Below are 22,707 nucleotides of genomic sequence, written 5' to 3' on the forward strand. Positions count from 1 at the left end.
AAAGAAACACAGCCGTCAGCCAGACTGAAAAGAAGGAAAGGAAACTTATGGAGATCACAAGAAAAAAGACAAAAGACAAAAAAGAAGAACAGGAGAGGAAACAAGCAAAATTGTGAAATGGTTTGCATTCTTTTATCACAGGATTGAACAGTGGTCTTCAGTGGCATCAGTGGTGGTCTGGATGTATCCGTGCCCAAAATATTGAGTGAGGGGAGGGCGGGGAGGCCAGGGGTCTCACCTACTAAGGAAAGCCCTGGATACAGTTCCAGGATCACTCCATTCTCAGAGAACCACAGAGCCTGCAGGCGCCCCAGCTTCAGCAGTGCTCCCTTCTGGGCTAGACAGCACCCCTGCCTCTTCAGAGCCCTCTTAAAGTCAAATACAGGCCAGGCATGGTGGCTCATGCCTGTAATTCCAACACTTTGGGAGGCTGAAGCAGGAGGATTACTTGAACCTAGAAGTTCAAGACCAGCGTGGGCAATATAGCAACAAGTTGTCTCAAAAAAAAAAAAAAAAAAAAAAAGCCAAGTTCAGCCCATGGGGAATAGGGACGGTCAGAACAGAAAGCAAAGCTGAAAAGCGGAAAGGGACAGGCAATCCATGAGGAAGGCCCCATGGGGAGAAGCGAGCCCCTACTCAGACAAACTAGGGCCCAGGCCACACACAACCTGGGGAGCCGCCGCCCCTTCTGCAGTTTCGCATCCCATCCTGTCTCATTCTCTGCTCTCCCACAGCTCCCTTGCTGTCTCCCAAGCTCAGGCCCTCCCTGCCCTCTCTATATTCATGCAGGGAAACAGCATTTATCGATTCCGTCACATTTACAAAGAGCTGATCTAGAGCAACGACCACAGTCCCTGGCAGCCCTTTGCAGGAGGCCTAACTGTGTCAGCTCCTTGAATCCCCACCAACAAGATGGGGGTTACTAGCCCATTTCCCAGATGAGGACATGAGGTTGAGAGAGGAGAAGTATATTTGTTTCCGAGGGCTCCTGTTACAAGTTACCACAAACTGGGTGGCTTCAGACGACAGAAATTTATTCTTTCACAGTTTTGGAGGCGAGAAGTCTAAAAACAAGGTGTCAGTGGAGGCCTGCTCTCTTGAAGCCTCTCCAGGAGAACCTGTTCCATGCCCTTCTCATAGCTCCAGTTATTGCTAGCTGTCCTTGGCATTCCCCAGCTTGAATTGCATCCCTCCAGCCTCCGCCTCTCTTGTCACATGACATTCACTTGTGTGTCTCTGTCTCTGTGTCTTCTTGTAAGGACACCAGCCTATTGGATGAAGGGCCCGGTGTGACCTCATTATTAACTAACTACAACTGCAGCAACCTTATTTCTGAATAAGGTCATAGTCTGAAGTACTGGTTGAACTTCCACATGTCTTTTTAGGGACACGATTCCGCCCATAACAGGAAGAGATTCACCCAAAGTCACATGGAGGTGCAATTGAATCTCCATGCCAAGCTCTGAATCATGGTCTCAGGCCAAGAAGACCTTACCTCAACCTCCCCTCACACCTTCATGGGGCAGCCGCACTGTAGTCAGCAAAGCTGGCCTAGCTGCAGGTCCCACCCTCCCATCTAGGGACACGGCCCCAAAGGCAGCCTGCTCAGCTGCTGCTCCCACTCTGCCTTTTTTTCTTTTCTTTTTTTCTTGAGACAGTGTCTTGCTCTGTCTCCCATGTTGCAGTGCAGTGGCGCATTCTTGGCTCACTGCAACCTCTACCTCCCAGGCTCAAGTGATCCTCCCACCTCAGCCTCCCTGAGTAGCTGGGACCACAGGTGCACGTGAACTTGCCCAGCTAATGTTTGTATTTTTTCTTTTTTTTTTTTGTAGAGACAGGGTTTCACCATGCGGCCCAGGTTCCTACTGTGCTTTTGTCCACTTCATTGGAGAGGCCTAGGAGGTCAGGGGAGTTTGGGAAGGAGGGAAGGACAAGCACCTCCATGACATGGGGGGTCTTCAGGAGCTTGGAAGAGGAAGGCCCTTCCCCAAAGGACAACTGCAGAGATGCTGCATCATAGGTGGGTGCCCTTCCAGGTGCCGGCTGTCTCCTTTCCATTTCCAGAGGCCCAGCCCTTCCCACATTCATTCCTCATCTGAGGAGGCTGCAGGAGTGACTCATATCACCTAAGCCCACTGGAACCTCCTGACAGGAGCCTGCTGGGGTTTTCCAGAGATAACAGTGACAAGGTCCAAAGTTCTTTCCCTGTCTCTTCTTGAAAAGGGAAGGTTGAGACCAAGGCTTGCCTCTGCCTGTGGAAGGATGGAGATGGAGCATCTGTGACCTCGGAGGACACCCAGGTGTGGAGAGAGGGCCTGCAAGTGACAGATCAAGACCTCTCTCCTCCCAGGGAAGAGATATGGAAGCCTGGAGTGGAGGCAGTGAGGGAGGAAGAGGAGAACTAGGGGCTTTCCTGGTCATCTTTGCATCCTTCCTGCAGCCTGGACTGTCACCAGGCCCCATCCAAAAGGAGAAGAAAGAGGGAGAGCCTGGGACAGCAGGGGTGGGGGTGAGCTCTGCACCTCTCTGAGCCACATTCTCTCCCTGTATCTGGAAATAGCTGCCTTAAATTCCCCTCAGAAAGCATTGCTTCTCTTTGCCTGACACAAACTCGAGAGAAGAGGAACTGCTGGGCCTGCCAGAGGCGGGCAACCGGGACTGAATAGGCTAGGTGTGGCTGTGAGAGCAAGGGCAGCAGAGCATGGACAGGGAGCTGGCAGGGGAGGGGAGACCCCAGCACTACTTTGGGCAGGTTGAGATTGAAGTGCCAGGAGGCAAGAGATGCAGCCCTGGAGCAGGGGAGGGGCCAGCGCTGATCTTTTTTTTTTTTTTTTTTTTTTTTTTTTTGAGATGGAGTCTTGCCCTGTCGCCCAGGCTGGAGTGCAGTAGTGCGATCTCGGCTCACTGCAACCTCCACCTCCTGGGTTCAAGCAATCTCATGCCTCAGCCTCCCAAGTAGCTGGGGTTATAGGCGCCCACCATCACGCCAGCTAATTTTTGTATTTTTAGTAGAGATGGGGTTTCACCATGTTGGCCAGGCTGGTCTCAAACTCCTGATGTCGAGTGATCCGCCTGCCTCGGCCTCCCAGAGTGCTGGGATTACAGGCATGGCCACCGCATCTGGCCGTCAGGGCTGATCGTTCATTCATTTAGCGCATGCGTGAGTCGGACTCTGGTCTAGATGCTGGGACAGCACGGAGCTGGACAGACAAACCCTGCACCCTGTCGTCCAGCTGGGCACCGAAATGTGAGCCTCTCCCTCTTACCAGCTTCCTTGACTCCTGATCAAGGAATTCAAATTCCATGATTCCTCCTGGGACCTCATCTGTCCTTTCCAGCTTGGCTGGGGAAGTGAGGGAAGCTGCTGTGCTGTGCCAAGGCCCCCCTCCCCTGTCCTGTTTTCCTATTCACTCGGGGAAGGGTCCATAGAGGATGGCATGGATTTTGGCAGGTCCCTGGCATTGAGCTGCTCGCTGGGAGGAGGTCTGGGGCCAACTGCTGGTACCCTTTTAACTAGACTATAGGAGACTGAGCCCCTTATAACAGCCAAGAATCCCCATCAACATCCTGCAACATAGGAATAAATACTCTAAAGAAAATACAAAGTCTGAGGCCAGGTGCAGTGGCTCATGCCTGTAATCCCAGCATTTTGGAAGGCTGACGTGGGCAGATCACTTGAGCCCTGGAGTTCCAGACCAGCCCGGGCAACATAGGGAGACCCTGTCTCTACAAAAAATTTAAAAATTAGCCGGCATGGTGGTGTATGCCTGTGGTCCCAGCCACTCAGGAGGCTGAGGCAGGAGGATCACTTGAGCCCAGGAAGTCGAAGCTGCAGTGAGCCGTAACTTGTGCCACTGCACTCCAGCCTGGGTGACAGAGTGAGACCCTGCCTCAAATATAAAGAAAGAAAGAAAGAAAAATAAAGAAAATAGAAGACGGTTGTGTTATAGAGAATGAGACTGCAGGGATAGAGGCCTGGAAGTCTCTCCATCACATTCCAATGGAGGAAGCAGACAGGGAGTGAGTGCACGCTTAAACAATAATAAACAAAGTAATGTTATGAGGTGGGATTTTAATGTGGCTTCTAAGAGGTAACCTGTGCGGGCGGATGAAATTGAGCCAGACTTGGTTGGGTGGGTCCATACAGAAGAGAGGAGAGGGCTCGGGACCCAGCTGTGGGCACAGGAATCAGAGAACAGGAGAATGGGGTTAAGCAGAATTGCAGTCCACGCAGAAAGGTCCCTCCATTTTCTTTGGCAGTGGCTGGATTCTCACCCTGCCTCCCACCTGAAGACCAGAGGCAGGAGGGAGGCCCAGGGGCTCTGTGTGGGCTTGCTGTGACCTGGCCTGTGTGACTCGGCAAGAATGGGCAGGACATACCTTCCTGGAGGGATGCCCTAGGGGAAGCGTCCATAGAGCTGCCTGGGTGGCTGGCTCCATCCCTATCCCCTCAGCTTGGATGCAGTAACCTGCAGGGCAGAAGCTCTGTTGAAGCTCTGTCGAATCCTCACAGAGGCCTGTGAGGATTTCCCACCCACCTTCTCTGCTCCTGGGTCCCCTGCTTTGGTGGCTCTTACTGGGAACCACAGGCGATCTTCCTTTGGACACTTTCTCTGTTTATGCTAAAATTCAAGCTGTGTTGAGCTAATGCCTTATCTACCAAGATTGTGGAGGTCATGGATAAAAAGATACCCTGCAAGATGGACAGATACTCTGGTGAATAGAGTCCTTTCCAACTTCACCAAATTCACTCACCAGAATCATCCGCAGACAGTATTTTCAGAGCATTCCTGAAGTAGAGGTATTGTCATGGTGAGGTGCGGTGGTAACTGGGGAAAGGGGTCCTTAGCATGGTGTGCTGGTGACTGTGGAACAGCTGGCTCTCCAGGGGGAAAGAGCCCCGGGTCATAGCATTTGCTGATAAATATTCCCACCAGTTCACCTCACATGAATTGGGGAGCCTGGGCAGCGCAGACGGGCACTATCCTGCCCCAGGTGGTAACTCAGTCCCAGGAGAGCTGTGTGGCCCTGCCCATGAGACTCCAGAGGACTCCAGAAGAATCCCACTGCCAGATCAGGGTCACAGAACAATGCCGGACAGGCAGAGCGGGCACCGTGCAGGGCCAGGGGGTCTGGGAGAGCGTCAGAAGCTGCTAGGGCCTGTCCTCCCGGAACTGGGCCACTGTGGGCCTTTCATCTCCCGCCTCCCTTTCTGCGCCACTCCTGCGGCTGCCTGCCTCTGCCCCTTCCCACCCCACCACCCCCAGTGCGGCAATTACGGCGCTAATTAGGCTGCTTTGATCATCTTTAGAAATGGCCACATTGGGGAGGGACTCTGCCAAGCAATTAGGGGCAGAGGGGTGGGGAGCTCCAGGGCTTCCTCAGGGGGTGGGGCTGCTGAGAAACCCCAGACACCCCCTGCCCTCCTCCCTCCAGGAGTGTCTGCCCCGTCATAGCTGTAAGCTCCTCAGGGGGTAGAGGCAGATGGGGATCCCCCCCCCATCCCAGCCCTGGAGCCAGGGCCCGCCCCCACCCAGCAGCCCCCCTCTGCCTGGCCTGCAGCCCAACCGTCAGCTCTTCTTCCCTGTCTTGGCCCCTTTGATGGAGCCGCAGAAACAAGGGCTCCTTTGACAGAAGGGGGGCTCAGAGCTGGGATGATGAGACTTCAAAGGTGAAGGTCAAGCCCACTACCCCACTCCTCCCCCAATCTTGGCCACCCTCCCGTGCACCCCTCCCCCAGGCTGTCCTCTATAAAGACCCTGCAGCCCCATTCCCCTGTGGGCTCCTAGGAGTTAAGGGCCAGGTGAGGGCTGACCAGGGAGGCGGGTAATTTTGATGTAAGAGAACGGGGTCAGATGATTTGAGGGACAAGAATTCAGTGCCTGGGGGCCGAAAGGCAGCAGAAGGCGGGCACCAAAGGATAGGCACCCGGAAGGTGGACGCCGAGGAGGAGAGAGGACGGGGGTCTCTCACCCCAGCTCCTGGTCACCATGCTGCTGGCTGTGCTGCTGCTGCTACCCCTCCCAAGCTCATGGTTTGCCCACGGGCACCCACTGTACACGCGCCTGCCCCCCAGCACCCTGCAAGGTAAGTCCAGGCTGGTCTGAGAGCCGCGGAGTTGGGAGGAATGTAGAGGAAGTGGGACCCTGGGCGGGCGGGGACAGAAGAGCTTGTCGCCCCCACTCATAAGGACCTTTGGCCCCTTCTGCCCACCCTGCTGCGAGAAGGGGCCAAGAACTGAGATATAGGTGGGAGAGGAGGGGTGTGGCGGGAAAGGGAAGGGGAGCTGTTGAGCATGCCGAAAGGAATGGAGAGAAGGCCCCAAGAAGCAGAGAGAAACGGCCCAGGGCAGCACCCCGCCCTTGGCTGTCCCGGCCGAAGGTGGGCCACTCAAACACAGCTACTTTCAGTCAATAAAGCTGAGTTCTGCGATGTCTGTATCTTTGGGGTGGTGTCTTTAAAAAAATTTGTGAAGGAAAAGCACCTTTCAAAGATCCCAGTCCAGCTCAGTTGAATTAGGGAGACATCTTGGGCTGAGAACCTGGGACCACCGGCTCTGAGTGCTGGGCCCAGCGTCCCCGGGGCTCACTTGCCTCCTCATTCTGTCCCAGGCTCGTGGGTCTCCCGAGGCAGGGCTCAGGGCTGGGGCCAGGAGGATGAGGCTGAGGCTCTTCCCCAACCACGCATGATTGTATGCCCCCTGTCCCAGCAGTTCTGTCGGCCCAGGGGACTCAGGCGTTGCAGGCAGCCCAGAGGAGCGCCCAGTGGGCAATAAACCGAGTGGCGATGGAGATCCAGCACAGATCGCACGAGTGCCGAGGTGCCCACCCTGCCCCCCGTGCCCCAGTGAGCTTGCTGCCTACCCTGGGCCCATTCTGCTGCCTCTGTCCCTTCCCTTCAGTCTTCACTCCCCTCTTGGGGGCAGAGACTGTGTTGGGCCGCAACCTAGACTACGTTTGTGAAGGTCTGTCTCTCCGAGTGGAAAGGACACGCTAGGCTTGGGGCATGGCCTGTGCAAAGGCAGGGAGGCGGAAACACTCTGGGCTCCTGTGGTGACCCGGAGAAGTTCATGGTTGCTGAAATAGAACCCGTGTGGGCTGGAGGGCTGAGCGCAAAAGGAGAGATGGGGAGAGAGAGGCTCGGCCCAGCCTGGGGTGAGGACAGGCGAGAGGGCAGCAGTGAGACTCAAAGGTCTGTTTCTCTGCAGGATCTGGGCGCCCCAGGCCTCAAGCTCCCCTCCAGGACCCACCTGAGCCAGGTGAGGCTGAAAAGGCTCGAGGGGGCAGGCCTGAGAGCCGGGTGGGCCTCGAAGGCGGGGCTGGCCAGAACATGTCCCTCGTGACACCCCTTGCCCCTTTCTAGGGCCGTGCGGCGAGAGGCGTCCGAGCACTGCCAATGTGACGCGGGCCCACGGCCGCATCGTGGGGGGCAGCGCGGCGCCGCCCGGGGCCTGGCCCTGGCTGGTGAGGCTGCAGCTCGGCGGGCAGCCTCTGTGCGGCGGCGTCCTGGTAGCGGCCTCCTGGGTGCTCACGGCAGCGCACTGCTTTGTAGGGTAAGTAGGACCCCCAGGCCTTGCCCAGCTGGGGTCCCCGGCGCTGGGCCCCGCACCTGCCGGGTTGTCCGGCGGGCGACGCGCGGGAAAGGTGGTCTCTGCTGCCCCCTGGCGGCGGCCGGCCCCGGGCTTCCCCGTCTCAAGGCGCCGCGCCCGCCCCGCCAGGATGCCAGCCCGGAGGGGGTGGCACGGCCGGGCGAGTTCGCCCCCTCTGGGACGGGACCCCTCCCCGGCCCGCCCTCCGTGCCCCCAGGTGGAGAAAGCCCGGCATGCGGGCGGAGGGTCAGGGTCTCCGAGGGGCCTGCGGGGTGTGCCCCTGTCCTTCCTGCGTCTCAGCTGCCGCTCGACCCGCAGCGCCCCGAATGAGCTTCTGTGGACTGTGACGCTGGCCGAGGGGTCCCGGGGGGAGCAAGCGGAGGAGGTGCCAGTGAACCGCATCCTGCCCCACCCCAAGGTGAGAAGGCAGTCCCCAGGCCCCCAAGGCTGGGCACCGCACCCCCACCCGTGCCTCCTTGACCCTGAGCCGCCTCCCCCTCCTCAGTTTGACCCGCGGACCTTCCACAACGACCTGGCCCTGGTGCAGCTGTGGACGCCGGTGAGCCCGGGGGGATCGGCGCGCCCCGTCTGCCTGCCCCAGGAGCCCCAGGAGCCCCCTGCCGGAACCGCCTGCGCCATCGCGGGCTGGGGGGCCCTCTTTGAAGGTACTGGGCGTGGGTGAGCCGGCGCGGGGTGGGAAGAATTGGGGGTCCGAGGTAATAGAGTGTGGGGAGGCCGGGTTGCCTTGGAAAAATGCTGCCTGCTCTTTCAAAGGGGGAGGAATCAAGGGGGGTGGTGGGAAGGGGACCCTCAAGGCGGGGCTCTTGCCCTCCAAACCTGAGCCTTCCACCCCTTCCCTGCAGACGGGCCTGAGGCTGAAGCAGTGAGAGAGGCCCGTGTTCCCCTGCTCAGCACCGACACCTGCCGAAGAGCCCTGGGGCCCGGGCTGCGCCCCAGCACCATGCTCTGCGCCGGGTACCTGGCGGGGGGCGTTGACTCGTGCCAGGTATGAACCCAGTCTGATGAGAAAAGGCCGGCTGAGCCTTCCCAGGGCCACTACGGCCTCTTTTCCTTCCACGTCTGTCTGTCACTCGACTTCTCTGAGCCTCTCTGTCCTCATCCCTAAAATGGACACAAGTGGCAAGCTCACACCTGCCAGGCGTAAGGCAGGCGTCATAGGGGGCAGGTGAATGCAGCGTCCTCTCTCTTGGCCCCGCAGGGTGACTCGGGAGGCCCCCTGACCTGTTCTGAGCCTGGCCCCCGCCCTAGAGAGGTCCTGTTCGGAGTCACCTCCTGGGGGGACGGCTGCGGGGAGCCAGGGAAGCCCGGGGTCTACACCCGCGTGGCAGTGTTCAAGGACTGGCTCCAGGAGCAGATGAGTGGTGAGCGCCCTCTTTTCCAATGCCCCGTCCCCAGTGCGCCAACGGACAACCGTGGGACAAGCCCGTTTCCACCCGGCCCATGCCCATTCCCAGCTCCCTTCTGCCTCGGGAAAGCCTGTCTCCTTCCGGGGAAGGAGTGAGGGGGCTAGGGCCCCAAACAGAGGGTGAGCTGACCCCTGTCCCGCCCGCAGCAGCCTCCTCCAGCCGCGAGCCCAGCTGCAGGGAGCTTCTGGCCTGGGACGCCCCCCAGGAGCTGCAGGCAGACGCCGCCCGGCTCTGCGCCTTCTATGCCCGCCTGTGCCCGGGGTCCCAGGGCGCCTGTGCGCGCCTGGCGCACCAGCAGTGCCTGCAGCGCCGGCGGCGATGCGGTCAGTTCTGTTCACCCGGACCCGGACGGGGGGCAGAGGGGAGGGGGCCTGGCCAGCCTCTGACCGCCGCTCCGACTCCTGTCCGGTCCGCAGAGCTGCGCTCGCTGGCGCACACGCTGCTGGGCCTGCTGCGGAACGCGCAGGAGCTGCTCGGGCCGCGTCCGGGACTGCGGCGCCTGGCCCCCGCCCTGGCTCGCCCCGCTCCGGCGCTCAGGGAGTCTCCTCTGCACCCCGCCCGGGAGCTGCGGCTTCACTCAGGTACCCCGCGCCCTCCAGCCCAGCTTAGCCCTGGCCCGGCCCCACCCGCGCGGCAGAGCCACTTTCTCCGCCGAGGCGGTACCCTAACCCTGTGCCTCCCCAGGATCGCGAGCTGCAGGCACTCGGTTCCCGAAGCGGAGGCCGGAGCCGCGCGGAGAAGCCAACGGTAATGACGCCCCCTGCCGACCTTCAGGAGGGGATAGGCTGAGGGCCTGGACGAGGTCGGAAGCGCTTCTACTGCAGCTCCGGAAAGCGCTTACCCCATGGGGCAACAGGGTGGACTCGTTCTCCCCTCCCCGCCATAGAGCGTATGACTCTTTTGGAGTACTTGTGGTTTTAGCTCTCATCAGTGTCAAACAGAGATGCTTTGCCTGGTGTTACTGCTTAACTTCTCCGAGCCTCAGTTTCCCCATCTATAGCATAAGAGGATAAGTGTGTCCCCTGGAAGGCCATCCTGAGGTGCTGGTGGGAGTGCCACCCCCAGTTCCATACAGCAACCGTTCATTATTCCCGGGGCCTCTCCTCTTCCTCCAGGCTGCCCTGGGCTGGAGCCCCTGCGACAGAAGTTGGCTGCCCTGCAGGGGGCCCATGCCTGGATCCTGCAGGTCCCCTCGGAGCACCTGGCCATGAACTTTCATGAGGTAGGTCCCCAGGCTTCCAGAATCTTTCACGATGGCCTGGGAAGGCTGAGACCCAGCCCAGGGAAGATGCAGAGGGCCCAGCCCCGATACCCTCCCAGCAGCCTGGGGTCGCCTCTGCCCCAGCTCTGGGGGTAGGTAGAGGGTCCGAGGGGAAGGGAGTGGGGCCTGCGGAGTGTGAGCCAGGCCACTGGGGGTGGTGGTGGGGAGAGTGAGTAGAGGGGTGGGTGGGAGTGTCCACGTGAGCGGGAAATGAGCAGGGTTTCCAGGTCTAGGTGAGAGTTTCTGGGGCCCAGGGGGAGAGGGGGTGACCTCTGGGGTTTCAACTCAGGAGTGAGTTTCTGGGCCCCTGATCCCCACTCCTCCGTCTGTAGGTCCTGGCAGATCTGGGCTCCAAGACACTGACCGGGCTTTTCAGAGCCTGGGTGCGGGCAGGCTTGGGGGGCCGGCATGTGGCCTTCAGCGGCCTGGTGGGCCTGGAGCCGGCCACACTGGCTCGCAGCCTCCCCCGGCTGCTGGTGCAGGCCCTGCAGGCCTTCCGCGTGGCTGCCCTGGCAGAAGGGGAGCCCGAGGGACCCTGGATGGATGTAGGGCAGGGGCCCGGGCTGGAGAGGAAGGGGCACCACCCACTCAACCCTCAGGTACCCCCAGCCAGGCAACCCTGAGCCATGTCTGGGCCCCCAGCCCCTGGGGAGGACCTGCTGCTCCCAGGGGCTGAGAGGGGTTCGGGAGCATAATGACAAACTGTCGCTGCCCCAGTGGCTGGGTGTGTGTGGGTGGGATGGGGCGGGGGTCCTGGGCCCCCCGTGTCTTCCCAGGTTTACAATCAGAGAATCACAGCTGCTTTAATAAATGTTATTTATAATACACGGAAACAACTCTGGAGCTTTCTTGGGATGGGACCTGGTGGGTGGACATTCAGTCTCAGGGGTGGGGCCCAGGCAGGGCTGCCTCTGGAAGCAGTTGGCAAGGGTAACAGAGGCTGGAAAGGGGCTGTGAGGCCCCCATCTGAGCCTATCTCCCGCCTCCTGAGAAGCAGCAGCAGCTGGCCTGCCTGTTGCCCCGCCCCCGTGCATGGCTGCCCAGCGCTGGCCCCAGTGCCCAGCATCTCCGCCCAGCACCCCACCCCGGCCCTCCCTCCCCACCCCCCGCCTCCGAGCTGCGGGGAGTCCCAGCCTGGGATCTTTGCCTCATGTCCTTGGGCTCCTGCCCTGGCTGGCCCGTCCCCCACTGCCATGAGGTGTCAGATTGTGTTTCCGGCTGCCTCTTCCCGTTGACCCCCTCCTCCCCCAACACCTGTCCCCTCTCCCGCCCACCCTCATTCCACAGCCCTGTAGACAGGAGGGGCAGATGCATGTCCCAGTCAGAGGGATGGGATGGAGGGGCCAGTGCTGACACTGGGGCTGCTGGCTGCCCTGGCGGTGTGTGGTAAGGGAAGACACCCTCCCCACCCTGGGGTCCCCCGTGATGCTTACCCAGGCCCCACACCGCATGGCTCCTTACTCACTCCACTCCCACTCTGCCATCTCTCCCTGTGGGGGGCCGCCTTCTGGGGTCCCCACTCCCAGGGAGTGGTTGGGTTCCCCCCTGCTCATCCCAACCTCTTGGTCCAGCAGGACCTCAGGGCAGCTTCCTTCCTGAGTCCCCTGCCCAGGGCCCCATTCAGTCCTTGTCCCTGACCCTCCCCAGGCAGCTGGGGGCTGAACGAGGAGGAGCGGCTGATCCGGCACCTGTTTCAAGAGAAGGGCTACAACAAGGAGCTCCGGCCCGTGGCACACAAAGAGGAGAGTGTGGACGTTGCCCTGGCCCTCACACTCTCCAACCTCATCTCCCTGGTGAGAGGCCCTCTGGTGCTGGGTTGGGAGGGAAGGCAGGGATGGCTTTCCAGGACCAGGATAGCCATGGAGGAAGCTAGAAGCCCCCACCTGGCCTATGGCCACTCCCTTCCTGGGAAACGTGCTGCGGCTGCTCTGTGCCCTGAGAGGCTGCTGTCCTGCCCCTCCAGTGTCAGCTCTGCGGTGTCCCCCAAACACACCCATAGCATGCCCCATCTGTGACACACTTCAGAGGCCACCAGTCCTCTCTGCTCCCTGGCGGCCTACCCACTCCTGACTGCGAGTGATCAGGGCCCAGATGCCACAGTTTCCCTGGGTGCCAATTGATGGTGAATGTAGGCTGGGTGTGGTGGCTCATGCCTGTAATCCCAGCACTTTGGGAGGCCGAGGTGGGCAGATCACCTGAGGTCAGGAGTTCGAGACCAGCCTGGCCAACATAGTAAAACCTGATCTCTACTAAAAATACAAAAATTAGCCAGGTGTGATGGTGTGCGCCTGTAATCCCTGCTACTAGGAAGGCTGAGGCAGGAGAATCGCTTGAACCCAGGAGGCAGAGGTTGCAGGTTGCAGTGAGCCGAGCTCGTGCCACTGCACTCCATCCTGGGCAATTGAGCAAGACCCTGGAAAAAAAAAAAGAGAGAGAGAGAGAGAGTGGGTGAATGTGTGCGGATAAAAGAATGATATGGCCCTGAAGGATGGCCCTACCGTCTAATTACAGAAAGAAGTTGAGGAGACCCTCACTACCAATGTGTGGATAGAGCACGTAAGAATGCCCCTCCCAGCCAGGCGCAGTGGCTTATGCCTGTAATCCCAGCACTTTGGAAGGCCGAGGGGGGTGGATCACAAGGTCAGGAGATTGAGACCATCTTGGCTAACACGGTGAAACCCCGTCTCTACTAAAAATACAAAAAATTAGCTGGGTGTGGTGGCGGGTACCTGTAGTCCCAGCTACTCGGGAAGCTGAGGCAGGAGAATGGTGTGAACGCAGGAGGCGGAGCTTGCAGTGAGCCGAGATTGTGCCACTGCACTCCAGCCTGGGCGACAGAACAAGACTCCGTCTCAAAAAAAAGAGAATGCCCCTCCCAGAGCCAGTGGGGTCGGGTAGGGAATGCAGGGCACCAGATTGCTTCTGCATGGAGATCCCGTCTGCCTTGGACACTGTTCTCCAGGAGAGGTTGGTGCCTCCCTACAGGGAAGCCCCAGGCCCAACTGTCCTTCCCCCACCTAGTGCCCTCACCAGCCCTGATGTCACCTTCAAGTGGATTAGGATTCACATGTTGGAAAATTGCCACTTTATCTTGATGTTTATTAGAAAACATTCTCCTCCTGCCTGTCAAAAGTCCACAGTACAGACACAAATCGTCCATGCTCACAGTAGAAATAATGCTCCCTTAGTTGTGCAGTGAGCATCCTGCACAGCTGTCCATGACAGACCTGAATCCGCACTCTGTACCTGCCTTCCCCAAACCTCTTTTGTCACAGCTCTCAGACCCTGTTCAGTCTTCTCTCAGGGAAGTGGGGGGAGCCAGGAGCCTGGATGGCTGCAGAGTGCACTGGTGACATGCCTTTGGGATTCCAGGGCTGGACAGACAACCGGCTGAAGTGGAATGCTGAAGAATTTGGAAACATCAGTGTCCTGCGCCTCCCCCCGGACATGGTGTGGCTCCCAGAGATTGTGCTGGAGAACAAGTTGAGCCAAGCCCTCCCTGACCTCCCCTCTGTCACCCTGCCTCCTTCCCTTAAGCCTCCTCTGCCTCCCCCAACTCTGCCAGTCGTGAGTGGCCAGAGCTTACTATGGTTCTTGTCCCTGTCCCCCAGCAATGACGGCTCCTTCCAGATCTCCTACTCCTGCAACGTGCTTGTCTACGACTACGGCTTCGTGTACTGGCTGCCACCTGCCATCTTCCGCTCCTCCTGCCCCATCTCTGTCACCTATTTCCCCTTCGACTGGCAGAACTGCTCCCTCAAGTTCAGGTGTGCCCATTTCTCCAGCCACCCCTCACCCCAAAGCACCCTGCCAGAGGCCAAAGAAGGTGACTGAAGCACCCTCAGACAGAGGCCCCTGCCCTGTCTGGATTAGTGCTGCCCTCCCCACAATGGTCCTCCCTTACCAGCCCTTCCCCACTCTGTGGCCCCAGCCACTGGCTGAGTGTCACTCTCTGCCCATTGCCCTCCCCAGTTCCCTCAAGTATACGGCCAAAGAGATCACCCTGAGCCTGAAACAGGATGCCAAGGAGAACCGCACCTACCCCGTGGAGTGGATCATCATTGATCCTCAAGGCTTCACAGGTGCTGGGAACAGCCGCCAGTGGGTGGGCAGGTCCCTCAGACACACACAGACACACTGGCCCTGCCCACCCCAGAGATACACACGTGCACACACACACACACTTAGGACACCAATACACAGCTACTCACACACGCAGCTAGACACAGAAGGGCAGACACATACCTGCCCACAGAGGAGCACACAGACACTCACACTTCCTGAATGCAAAGCTATCCCAAAGGCAGAGAGAGAAGGTGCCAGGGCCCTCCCCATGCCTCTGCCCAGGCCCGGAAGTCATGCTTCTCCCACATGAGATGCCTGTGGCTGACAGGGGTTTAGTCTTTCCTGTGCCTGGTGAGCCCAGGGGTGTGGTTGGCATGAGGGCTGTGTTATCCTGATGGGGGTGTCTGCCACCCCTCCTGACATCCTCATCCCCGATCTGTACCCAGGCTCAGATCCTCCATGGGGCCTACTACTCGCCCTGTCCATCAGAAGGGACCCTGTCTCACTGTCTCAGGCTGGCACATCATGGCAGGGATAGTTTTACTGTCACTGGCTCATTATCCCCAAGGCCCAGGCCGAGGAGTGGCTCAATTAATGTCCAGGAGGCTTTTCTTTGTTACTCAGGAAGACAGGCTCAATGTCTGAGAGCATTTGTTTGACTTGGTGTCTTAATCTGCAATACCTGTTTTTGGCTCGTGTATCTTTTGAGCCAAAAGATACTCCTTATTTGAGTTCTGTATGGCCTCAGCTTCTATTTTTTCCGAAAAGATAAAAAAGAAATCAGTCACAGAGGAATATTTCCCCTCACAGATGGAAACTTCCATCCTGACCCCCCAGGGAACGACACCCACCAACGGGACCCCGTAGACAGCCCATCTGCGTCTCTGGACTGGCTTGCCCTGCCCAGCCCCTCATTCTGTCCCCAGGCCCTGCCTAGCCCCCTTGGCCTGGCCTGACCCTAAGATGTCCATGTGCCGCCCTCAGAGAACGGGGAGTGGGAGATAGTCCACCGGCCGGCCAGGGTCAACGTGGACCCCAGAGCCCCTCTGGACAGCCCCAGCCGCCAGGACATCACCTTCTACCTCATCATCCGCCGCAAGCCCCTCTTCTACATCATCAACATCCTGGTGCCCTGCGTGCTCATCTCCTTCATGGTCAACTTGGTCTTCTACCTACCGGCCGACAGTGAGCCTCCAGGCCCCGTCCCCTGCTCCCCCTCCCCAAGCCCACCTGAGCACAGCCAGCCCCAGCCCTGCCCCCTCACTTCCTCCTGGGAGCCACCTGGGGTCTCCATTCCTGGAGCTCCCTGCCTGGATCCAGGTGTGAGGGCCAGGTGGCCACCCAGAGGGAGGGCTGTATGATTCTGGGCAACATCCCCAAATGGACAGGGCAGGGCATCTCCAAGATGCTACTTCCCACGGACTCTCAGAAGAACTGCTAAACTGTCCCTCTGTCAGGGCAGAGACCAAGTCCCTCATGGTCACCAGTGTGTGACCGTGGGCCTGGCACACAGGAGGCCCTCAACTGTTGAACCAGTGGGTGAATAACAGGGTCTCTAGGACAGTAGGGTGTGAGGCAGAAAACCCATCTATGCTCACCTGACTCTATGAGGCAGTGGTTTACAAGTTCAGAATATTTACTATGAGCAGGGCATAGTGAGTCCCAGGGTCAAAGGCCACCCAGCCCCTGCCCCCGGCAGGACTTGAGGAGGGAGAAGTGGGGCACCTTCCATCTGCAGTGGGGTTGGGAGGGCTTCTAGAGGAGGTGGAGTTTGAATGGACTTGAGCAGGATTGGGTGGGGCTACCACAGGCAGGAGGAGCAATGCCAATAAGGAGGGGGCCAGGCAGGGGCTGAGGGGACCTCAGCAGGGGAGCCCCCCTTCCCGCCCTTGCCATCACGTGCAGGAGCTCAGGTGGGAAGAGCAAGACAGCACTGGGCTGGGGTCTCTGAGTGAGGGGCTGGGAGTTGGGGTGTTATCCTGGTTCTACAAGGACAACCTGGCGCTTTCTAAGCGGGGAGTAACGCACGCAGGTCTGTGCTCCAGGAGGGTTCAGTGGCGTGGGTGGGTTGTGACAGCTGATTTTCATGAGCACTTACCCAGTGCCAGGCAGAGTGATGCGTGTTAAACACACTCTGTCACCACATTTAACAGTTGAGAAAACTGATGCACAGAGAGGTTGGGCTACTTGCCCAAGGTCACCCAGCTAGTAAGTGGCAGAGCTGATATGTGCACCCAGGCACTCTAGCTCCATAACCCGTAATTTTCATCAGGGTATGATGGTACTACAGAGGTGCCAGGGGCCACAGCGGGACCCTCTAGGACCGGTGCCCCAAGGTCACAGCTGGACCCTCTAGGACCGGTGCCCCAAGGTCACAGCTAAGTCTGGCTTCCCCAGGTGGCGAGAAGACATCAGTGGCCATCTCGGTGCTCCTGGCTCAGTCTGTCTTCCTGCTGCTCATCTCCAAGCGTCTGCCTGCCACATCCATGGCCATCCCCCTTATCGGCAAGTGAGTGACGCTCAAGCCCGGCCTCACCCTGCTTGCCAGCCCAGCCCTGGGAGCTCCAAGCTGAGTGTTTGCCCACAGGTTCCTGCTCTTCGGCATGGTGCTGGTCACCATGGTTGTGGTGATCTGTGTCATCGTGCTCAACATCCACTTCCGAACACCCAGCACCCATGTGCTGTCTGAGGGGGTCAAGAAGGTGAGTACTTGGCCCGGCGCAAAAGCTCACCACTGTAATCCTGGCACTTCAGGAGGCTGAGGCGGGAGAATCTCTTGAGCCCAGGAGTTGGAGACCAGCCTGGGCAACATAGAGACACCCCTGTCTCTATAAACAATCAAAAAAATTAGCCAGGTGTGGTGGCGCATGCTTGTATTCCCAGCTACTCAAGAGGCTGAGGTGGATCACTTGAGCCTGGGAGGTCAAAGCTGCAGTGAGCTGTGATCACGCCAGGGCACTCCAGCCTGGGCGACAGAGTGAGACCTTGTCTCAAAAAAAAAAAAAAAGAAATGAGCACTCTCAATAGCCAAAAGCTGGAGACTGAGCCAGGTACAGTGGCTCACACCTGGAGTCTCAGCTACTCGGGAGGCTGAGGTGGGAGGATCCCTGGAACCCAGGAGTTGGAGGTTGCAATGTGCTATGATCACAGTTGCACCCCAGTCTGGGCAACAGATCGAGACCCCATCTCTAAAAAAATAAAATAAAATGAAAAGCAGGGGCCGGGCGTGGCAGCTCACACCTATAATCCCAGCACTTTGGGTGGCTGAGGCAGGTGGATCACCTGAGGTCAAGAGTTCGAGACCACCCTGGCCAACATGGTGAAACTCCATCTCTACTAAAAATACAAAAATTAGCCAGGCGTGATAGTGTGCGCTTGTAATCCCAGCTACTCGGGGGGCTGAGGTACGAGAATCGCTTGAACTCGGGAGGTGGAGGTTGCAGTGAGCCGAGATCTCACCACTGCACTCCAGCTGGGCGACAAGAGACAAGAGCGAAACTCTGTCTCCAAAAAAAAAAAAAAAAAAAAAAAAATCTGGAACTTGTCCAAAGGCCATCTGTAGAATGGGTAAAGACACTGGACATATACTCCCACGGGAGTGCTGCTCAGCCGTGCAGAAGCACCTGCGGCTGCTGCAGCCCTGCACGTGTGAACCTCCTGGCACAGTGTTCTGTGAAAGAAACCAGATGCAGCAGCACATGCTGCAGGCCTCACTTTGTAAGAAGTTCAAGAACAGGCCAAATCAATGTTTGGTGATGGAAGTCAGAATGGTGGCTATCTCTGGGGCTGGGAGGGTACTGAGTGGGGGCAGATGTGAGGGAGATTTTTGGGGATCATGTTCACTATCTCATCACTGGTGATTTACCCAGTGGAATGCATCTGTAAAAATTCATCTAGCTATATACTTAAGATGTGCTCATTCCACTGTATGCTGCAACTCAGAAGGAAGAAGAGGAGGACTGAGTGCAGGGTGCTCAGGAGGGGGCTGCCCTTGCCTCTCGGCTGCTGCAGGGCCGGCCGGCTGTTCTGGGACAGCTGAAGGCAGTTTAGCAACTCTTTTTTTTCTTTTTTGAGATGGAGTCTCCCTCTGTTGCCCAGGCTGGAGTGCAGTGGTTCGATCTCAGCTCACTGCAACCTCTGCCTCCCAGGTTCAAGTGATTTTCATGCCTCAGCCTCCTAAGTAGCTGGGATTACAGGCGCCCGCCACCATGCCTGGCTAATTTTTGTATTTTTAGTAGAGATGGGTTTCACCACGTTGGCCATGCTGGTCTCGAACTCCTGACCTCAAGTGATCCACCTGCCTCGGCTTCCCAAAGAGCTGGGACTATAGGCGTGAGCCACTGTGCCCGGCCTTAGCAACTCTTTTTGTCTTTCAGCATTTGATGGGGGAGACTCTAGCATTTGGAGCATTTACCTTAGTTTTTGGTCTTTAATTAATCATTTTTAGTGAATGGGTTCTGCTCCGCACCATGGGTGATGTGGGAGAGCTGGAAGCAACCTGCATGTGCATCAGTAGGAGATCGGGGAATCAATGACAGAGTCAGACGGGGGAGCACTTTGTGGCAGCCAGGAATGAAGTCACAGATGTTAGCATGTGTAAAGGTCACCCCATGCTTGTAAAATGGCCTTTTTGGCCAGGCACGGTGCCTCGCCTGTAATCCCAGCACTTTGGGAGGCCAAGTCAGGCGGATCATGAGGTCAGGAGAGCAAGACCATCCTGGCCAACATGGTGAAACCCCATCTCTACTAAAAATACAAAAATTAGCTGGGCATGGTGGCGCGTGCCTGTAGTCCCAACTACTTGGGAGGCTGAGGCAGGAGAATCACTTGATCCTGGGAGGTGGAGGTTGCAGTGAGCCGAGATCGCGCCACTGCACTCCAGCCTGGTGACAGAATGAGACTCCGTCTCAAAAACAAAAAACGAAAAACAACGCCTTTCTTGTGGCCCCTTGACACGGCCCCAGCTCTTCCTGGAGACCCTGCCGGAGCTCCTGCACATGTCCCGCCCAGCAGAGGATGGACCCAGCCCTGGGGCCCCGGTGCGGAGGAGCAGCTCCCTGGGATACATCTCCAAGGCCGAGGAGTACTTCCTGCTCAAGTCCCGCAGTGACCTCATGTTCGAGAAGCAGTCAGAGCGGCATGGGCTGGCCAGGCGCCTCACCACTGCACGTGGGTCCCCGCTGGTCTTGGTTTTCAGCCCATCTGTGGGAGGTGGGTGGAGGCAGGCCTCACACCCACTCTGGCCCCTCGTCTGTAGGCCGGCCCCCAGCAAGCTCTGAGCAGGCCCAGCAGGAACTCTTCAATGAGCTGAAGCCAGCTGTGGATGGGGCAAACTTCATTGTTAACCACATGAGGGACCAGAACAATTACAATGAGGTAAGGGACCACAGGATTGCCATGTACAGGTGTTCAAGTAGGGCACTGATTAAGTGTATTCTATCTTAAGAGGGCAGGGTTCCCCTTAGAGGCACACACCAACTTAGATGAGGGAGTTAATGTGACACAGATTCCAGGCCCCCCCCACCCCGGGGAGAGAGAACTCCTGGCTGGCACCCTATAGCAGCACTGGGGCCAGGCACACACACATAGGCACACAGCTCCACCCCGTCCAGGCCACACTCTGAGCGTCCCTTAGGATCCCTTCTTTCTCCCAGCTGCCAATCATTTTCTGTCCCTACTCAGTTCCAAGCCTGATACTCCAGACAGAACCAGACATTTTAAAGGTAGCCATATATGGTTATTCAACATTATACAACTTCTAAAAACTATCTCTTGAGAAAGGGCACCTTTTCCCAGTTCACATATGGGCTGGCAGCAGCCCTGACTTGCTGAGATGGGGGAGAAGAAGAGAGGGGTCTATCCACCTTCCTCAGCCCCTAGGAGAGACCCCTGGGCCTCAGTTCCTCTCTAGCCCCAGAGCCCTGTGCTACAGCAGAGAGGGAGGCTATGGTCTGTTCTCTGCCTCCTCAACAGAGTGATCAGCCCTGCCTGTGGCCAAAGGGGCCTGGGACCTTGCTGGGGACAAGCCAGCATTATCCTGCAAGCCCGAGGCAGCCTCTGCAGGCACACTGAGCCGCCCTCTGCCTCCATGGCTGGGCCCCAGCTTGGGGTTGGGGCTTTGTGGCCTGAGGCCCTTCTCACCCCACTCTCTCTGCCCCTACCCGCAGGAGAAAGACAGCTGGAACCGAGTGGCCCGCACAGTGGACCGCCTCTGCCTGTTTGTGGTGACGCCTGTCATGGTGGTGGGCACAGCCTGGATCTTCCTGCAGGGCGTTTACAACCAGCCACCATCCCAGCCTTTTCCTGGGGACCCCTACTCCTACAACGCGCAGGACAAGCGCTTCATCTAGGGTGGGCCTGTGGGGGAGTCAGGAGACAGCAGGGTCTGAGAGAGGAGCCACGGTCCCTAATGACACCCACTCCTAGCCCTGAGGCTCGTGCCCCTCAGACTGGGGAATAGTCCAAGGAAGGGAGGGAACAGCCACTCCTCAATGCTCAATGGCTCCCCTGAAATCAAGACAGGGGCCACCTGAGACGGTCTGAGGGTGGATATTGGCTACAGCGGGTGGGCAGGACGATTTAGGGGGAGGCCTGAGGCTGGCTCAGGGGCCAGGGGGGAGGCCACTCAGGGTGGCCTCAGGGGGAGAGCTCTGATAGGGGTGAGACAGATAGGGCCCCTTCTCTGCTTCTCCTCCCCCAAGGTGTGGGGTAGAGCAGGCAGGAATCTGCGCCTTCACTCTCTGGCCCCTCCAGCCTCCCTCTTCCCACCTACCCTTCAACCTCAGGCTTCTGAGGCCTCACCTGGGACTGAGGTTGAGGACACCTCCCTCCCTCCAGACCCCAGAGTATCCTTTCCTAGCTCTTTCTGCCTTGACCTCTCTGCCTAGGTCCCTTTGGGAAGTTGAGGACCGGAGTGGAAAGGTCAGGATCGACATCCACAAAGACTTGGGGTCAGCCTGAGGTTGCACACACAATCCTAGAGGACCAGAACGCAGCACCTCTCCCCAAAGGGTCCCTGCCCCCCAGCACCTACTCCTCTCCAAAGTAGGGTTGTCATGCATTATTTGGGGCATACATATTCTAAAAAATCATTCGTTGTTTCTCTGAAATTTGTCCCCTATTTTTATTTGCTAAATCTAGCAACCCTATCCCAAAGGCAGCCTCCACTTAATCTTATCCTGAGGGCCAAAGGCCAAGGCTGCAGAAATTGGGAGACAAGGGTCTGTTTGTATGGCAGTCCACCTCCAAGATGGCCCCAGTGATGCCCAGTATTCACACCCTTGTGCAGTCCCCTCACTCTGTACCAGGGTGGGTCTGGGTAACCAATAGAATGAGGCAGAAGTGATGGTACCTCACTTCCCAGATTTGGTTAGGAAAGACACTATGGCCTCTTTCTTGCTCATTAGCCCTCATTCTCACATCAGTTGGATCTCTCACTTTGAGGAAGCCAGCTGGCATGTTGAGGAGCCCTATGGAGAGGCCCACATGGCAAGGAACTAAGGCCTCCTGCCAACAGCCACGTGAGTGAATGTGGAAATGGATCCTCTGCCCCAGTAGGGCCTTCGGATGAGATCACAGCCCAGTAGACATCTTATGTGCAGCCCCATGAAAGTCCCTAAGCCAGAACCACCAGCTAAGTGACTCCTGGATTCCTGACCCCCAGAAACTGTGTGAGATAATAAATGTGTGTTGTTTTAAGTGACAACGTTTTGGTGTCATTTGTTACACCAGCAATGTGACCTTGAGTGAGCTGCTCCTCATCTCTTACCTTCCATCTTCTAATCTGCAAAATGTGTGTCTACTAAGTCCTAGTCATGGGGTGTTGTGAAAATTGAATTTCTAGTAGGAGCATTTTCATGTGACCTGCACATTTAATGGGTGGTGATTTAACCCATTTCCCTCAGGGGGGAATTGGTGACCTCATTAACTCAGATATACAGAAGGTGAGATTTTTAATGTTTAGATGTAACCAAGGAAAAAGAAAAACCATTTAAAACCAAAACTGACCCTAGTAACTTCTGCCTTCCAGCATGAACTATTCACAAAATTCAAGGTACAAATCTTTAATTGTCCTGTCTAAATAGGAAAGCCAGTTTGTTCTCACACCTGTCAGGTGAGCAGGAAGTCTGAGACTTCCCCAGGAATAGCCCATCAACTCAGGGAGGGTCCATCTTGTGCACAGAGATGAGAGTCTAGGGCCCTCAGCCACAGTCTTTGCTTCTCTCTGCCTCACGGTGGCGCTGCTGGCAGCAGGTCTTGGTTCAACCACCAGGTGAGTCCTCAGTTCTATTAGGCCCTGCTCAAGTGGCTGTGGACTTCCAGAGAAGACAACCCCAAAATGTCACATAAAACCGGGGGAGGGTGCC

The 22,707-nt window shown here is 57.7% G+C and overlaps 2 protein-coding genes across 4 annotated transcripts; both read left to right on the top strand.

Moving 5' to 3' along the window:
* Positions 1 to 5,620: 5,620 nt before the first annotated feature.
* PRSS56 (serine protease 56) lies at positions 5,621 to 11,103 on the top strand. 2 transcript variants are annotated; one of them, XM_009444554.4, is made up of 13 exons: positions 5,621 to 6,087; positions 6,713 to 6,820; positions 7,208 to 7,258; positions 7,363 to 7,552; positions 7,907 to 8,006; positions 8,094 to 8,253; positions 8,452 to 8,594; positions 8,808 to 8,970; positions 9,165 to 9,338; positions 9,432 to 9,596; positions 9,700 to 9,762; positions 10,131 to 10,237; positions 10,609 to 11,103. In XM_009444554.4, the coding sequence occupies exons 1-13, from the start codon at positions 5,991 to 5,993 to the stop codon at positions 10,897 to 10,899; spliced, it is 1,812 nt and encodes a 603-aa protein (XP_009442829.2). In that variant the 5' UTR covers positions 5,621 to 5,990; the 3' UTR covers positions 10,900 to 11,103. The 2 variants fall into 2 exon arrangements, with proteins under 2 accessions (XP_009442829.2, XP_024210907.1); XM_024355139.3 differs by having other exon boundaries at positions 5,622 to 6,087; positions 9,162 to 9,338.
* Positions 11,104 to 11,554: 451 nt separating this feature from the next.
* CHRND (cholinergic receptor nicotinic delta subunit) lies at positions 11,555 to 22,046 on the top strand. 2 transcript variants are annotated; one of them, XM_016950706.3, is made up of 12 exons: positions 11,555 to 11,662; positions 11,924 to 12,069; positions 12,788 to 12,832; positions 13,649 to 13,758; positions 13,888 to 14,043; positions 14,249 to 14,358; positions 15,326 to 15,526; positions 16,739 to 16,850; positions 16,929 to 17,043; positions 19,306 to 19,510; positions 19,599 to 19,717; positions 20,509 to 22,046. In XM_016950706.3, exons 1-12 carry the CDS (start codon positions 11,611 to 11,613, stop codon positions 20,689 to 20,691), a joined length of 1,554 nt encoding a protein of 517 aa, XP_016806195.1. In that variant the 5' UTR covers positions 11,555 to 11,610; the 3' UTR covers positions 20,692 to 22,046. The 2 variants fall into 2 exon arrangements, with proteins under 2 accessions (XP_016806195.1, XP_016806196.1); XM_016950707.3 differs by lacking the exon at positions 12,788 to 12,832.
* Positions 22,047 to 22,707: the final 661 nt, after the last annotated feature.

Source organism: Pan troglodytes, chromosome 13, assembly GCF_028858775.2.
Source record: "Pan troglodytes isolate AG18354 chromosome 13, NHGRI_mPanTro3-v2.0_pri, whole genome shotgun sequence".
In the NCBI taxonomy this organism is placed as follows: domain Eukaryota; kingdom Metazoa; phylum Chordata; class Mammalia; order Primates; family Hominidae; genus Pan; species Pan troglodytes.